This window comes from Colobus angolensis, unplaced genomic scaffold (assembly GCF_000951035.1).
Source record: "Colobus angolensis palliatus isolate OR3802 unplaced genomic scaffold, Cang.pa_1.0 Scaffold171, whole genome shotgun sequence".
In the NCBI taxonomy this organism is placed as follows: Eukaryota; Metazoa; Chordata; class Mammalia; order Primates; family Cercopithecidae; genus Colobus; species Colobus angolensis.
Window position 1 is genome coordinate 1,572,743 of NW_012114833.1, and position 4,171 is coordinate 1,576,913.

At 44.7% G+C, this 4,171-nt stretch overlaps 1 protein-coding gene across 2 annotated transcripts in view; it reads left to right on the top strand.

Moving 5' to 3' along the window:
* MORC2 (MORC family CW-type zinc finger 2) overlaps nt 1-4,171 on the top strand; it is a 52,266-nt gene that overhangs the window by 17,299 nt on the left and 30,796 nt on the right. For both annotated transcript variants that reach the window (XM_011938343.1, XM_011938345.1), the window contains exon 4: nt 3,081-3,098. In XM_011938343.1, the coding sequence (XP_011793733.1) occupies nt 3,081-3,098 (18 nt within the window). The remainder of the gene's footprint in view (nt 1-3,080; nt 3,099-4,171) is intronic.

Consider the following 4,171-nt stretch of genomic DNA (forward strand, 5'->3'; position numbering starts at 1 on the left):
TTTTAATTTACGTTAATAGTCTGTTTAACAGGGGGCAGTCCCTGAAATTCACTTGAATTTTTAGCCTGAAGAAAGGACAAAGAGCATTTAAAACATTTCTCAGCTTAGATAGTTGTACAAAATTGGTGAACTGAAGCTTGGGGGAGATTAAAAAATCATCAGGGACCAGGCTCCAGAGCAGCCTTGGGCTTACCCCTGTATTATGTTACACAGACCTCTTTCCTCTTAGAAATGCTACCTTTGTCCCTGTGCCAGTCAGTAGACTGAACAGCATCTATATGGGAAGTTCACTTGCTTGGCTTGTGTGGGTCTCCTGCCTATACCTCTGCGTCACATCCTTCTCTTCTTCATGTCTGCCAACTTCCTTGATTCCAAGGCTGGTTTCTCTTTTGCTCACCTAGTCCTTATCACTGGGACAAAAGGCACCTTGGAAACTAGTATAGTCTGTTTCCATATTTGGGAATCGCTTCTCCATTGACCATGACATGCTTGGACCCAGACCACTTTCAGTTACCACTTGCTGCTGCAGAAGACAACTGCTCAGAGAAGAGGTTCTTTTCCCTGGAATGGCAACCATAGTTTATTGTGTTCCTTTTCTGTCGGCCAGGAAACCCCGCCACAGCTGCTGTGCATCTTACTGTCAAAGGACCATTCCTTCTTCCCATCAGGCAGGTCCAGCTAGGAACCAGGCACCTCCCACTGCACCATGTGCCTTCTCACTATTGGGTCGGGAGCCCTTTCAAGGACCATAGGTAGCAGGGGATATGACAGTAAATGCAGATAGCCCAGAATGCCAGTCAACCTGGGGGTAGTCATGTATAGACACAGTATTTCATCTTTTAGATAGCAGCTTCCACTGCTGTGCCCATACCATGTCTGGTTTCATCACTTTGAAGGCTACCCCAGACTTAATTCACAAAGGAGGCATCCTGTTGAGTTTCAGCAGTATTGATAAGGTACGGGGTATAGTAGTTGGACTACTTTAGTGCTTGGGGTCTATGGCATAGGGCAGAAGTGATAGTAATCCAGGTGGAGCCAGCAGAAGGATAGGATAATTGAGATATGTGTGAGGTATGTGCATATTCAGTGGTGGCAGGTGTGATTAGATGCTGGACCAGATATTCCTGCCTTCGTAGATTCTCCCAAGCTTTGTCATGGACTAGAAAGCACTGGAGAACCTTGGATGGGAATTTGCAACCTCAAGGACCCTGAAGTTTAATTCACACTAGTGTAGAAGCTTAGGCTTGACCTGACCTTTTTGGACCAAGCTTCACATTGATCTTCAACATGCCTTCTGATCATAGGCATGTTGCTACCCTCTCGTGGGTAATGGCCCAGTAATGGCAGCTGCTTCTTTTACAGAAAGACGAGAGGACCTTCGAGGAGGATTTATGCTTTGCTTTTTGGATGATGGAGCAGGAATGGATCCAAGTAAGTGATGAGATTATTGTTTTGTGTGTGGGGCGGAGGGGTGGCAATGTAACCATTTTTACAAAATACTTATTATGTGAACTTGTTTTTCTGTTGCCTCCAATGTTATGTCTAGAAGATCCACCTGGGGAGTAAGAAGTCTGTTGCAACATCTCAGGCTTAATTCTACTAATGTATTTGCCAGGTCTTGTCTTAACATGGAAGATAGGATCTGAAAGGCAATCTTAAGTCAATCAGATTACCTGTCTCTTGGCATTGTATTTATCAGCTTGCACAACATTCTCGAGCTGGAACTACAGAGGCCTCCCCTAGCTGTCTTACCACATTCTGGGAATAGAACATAGGTCACAGTGATGGAGGTACCGACAGGCCAGGCAAAGCTGTGCCTGCATTTGCTTCATGGTAGTGAATTTCCTTGGAGAGAGGTTTTCAGTAGACACACACCCCTGCTTGGATTTAACAAGACTCAGACCTTTGACTTTGAGGACCCTGGGAAAGAAATGCAAACTTTTCACTTTCTCTTGTGTCTACCCTTTCAGGTGATGCTGCCAGTGTGATCCAGTTTGGAAAGTCGGCCAAGCGAACACCTGAGTCCACTCAGATTGGGCAGTACGGGAATGGGTTAAAATCGTAGGTATATTAGAAGCTTGTCACAGGGCTCAAACAAAATCCAGCAGTGCTGTCCTGCTTCTCTTGGATGAAAACTTTCCTTCTCCTTGTCCGTCTTTTGACTGTAATTCTGGAACTGGAAGAAAGTCAGAAAGTGTGGTTTTTGAAGTAGCTTACCAGCTGTTCCCAGCTGAGTTTGCTCCACAGATTGAAAAGTATGAACATCCAAAAACAGGGCAGGAGAGGCTGTACGTTTCTCTTGGCACTGTGCTCTAGAACTGCACCTCTCCTGTTGAAAATTCCTATTTTTACCATGTAGTCAAGGATGTGAGTGATTCCCTTCTGGTGTTGGGATGTATCTGAGATGATGAGGGGGTCGCCTTACTGTGCAGCTGTGTTCCCTGAGCACCTGCTGCATGCCATGCTTTGTGCCAGGCACTGGGGATCCAGGGTAAGGAAGAGAGATGTGAGCCCTCGGTCCCAGAGGATGCTAAATGTACTGCAAGGCCCGTATAGCAGGGTCCTACCTAATGTCCTCAAATCCCATGGGACTTTTTCTTAGCCTTGGTTCCCACTTGGTTAGTGTTTTGGAATGTGTTGTTTTGGTTTTGAGTGAAGCCCCAAGAGAAAGGTTTCTATTTCTGAAATGCTCACTTCCAGCTGTACATACCTTTGGATGGAATAAGATTTAGTGGAATTGGAGTTTGTGCAAATGGAATTGTGAGTCACGTTTCCAGTTTTGCCGTAGAAACGTGTTGTGTTTGAGGGAGGGTGGTGGTTTGATCAGTCAGCAGCATCAGTTGGGCCTTATGTGCAGTGTGCTTTGGGTGTATGGAGAAGAAAGAGTACATCTGAAGAAAGCAGGACCTGGTACCTGGACTTTGTGATTTGTCTTTCAGGGCAGGAACCAAATGATAATAACAGATCCTTATCATGTGCCAGGCACTGTAATCATGTGCCAGGCACACGAATGATCTCATTTAATCCTCATGATAGCCCTATGAGGTTGTAGGTACTATTATTCTCATTTTCAGATGAAGAAATTGAGGTTTATAGGGGTGAAGTTACTTTCCCAAAGCCATAAAAATGCCTATGTGTAGAGCGCTAGGGTAGAAACCAGGTCTTTCTGACTGCAAAATGGAACTGCTGTGCATTTCACTTAAATGACAAACTAAGGTTCAAATCTCACTTCAGCTACTACGTCTCTAAGCCTCAGCTTCCTCCTTTGTAAATTGAGATGATAATGCATACCAAGTAGGTTAAGGATTACATGCTATCATTGCTGTGAGAGCCTGGTTTCTGCCTTTATTTCTCCTCCTCTGATGTTTCCATGACAGATTGCTGGCCTGATTCAGTGGATCTGGGTAGGGGCTAGGAATCTGTTTTTCACAGATGAAATGAATCACTTGTAATCATATGATTCTGATGCAGGTGATCTAAATCCCCCAAAACTGAGGTCTCTTAGAATCAGGGGAGGCCCTGACTTTTCATCTAGATTGTAGGTCAGCCTCCTCCTACCTGGTTCTGTCAGTTCTGTGGCCTCAGGCAAGCCATTTCATCTCTCTGAATGTCTGTTTCTTAATGGCTTCAGGCAAGCCATTTCACCTTCCTGAATGTCTGTTTCTTTATCTAGAAAATGGGGTTCTAATCTCTGACATTGTCCTTTCAGAGTGAGGTTCAGAAGCAAATGAAATGTGACTCTGAAAGTGGTTAGCAGACTGGGAAGGAAAGTGTATAGAAGTTGAGACTGTTGTTATTAGCATATTTCAGTGGAAGGTCCCACTGAGATGGAGCCATCTAGTGTTCAGAGTAGACAATCAGATCATCTTGAAACCAATTCAGAAGTTGAGTTAAGTTTCAGGAGAAGGTGATTTGTGGGAAGAATAGGGCTGAGAAGCAAGAAAGCCAGTAGAAAAGTGATGTTTGGGCCTTTTGCTATTCAGAGGCTAAGGTCAGAATCAAAGACAGAAGGAAGATAGAGGCACAAAGTGAGAGTTTTTGCCAAATTAGGACAAGGGCACGCTTTGACAGAAGGCAAGATAACGTGCCTTACTTGCTCCCCATATGCTTTAGGGAAGGAGGAGGAGGTGGTGTGTGAAATTGTCAGGGCAAGGAGCATTGCCAGCACTTT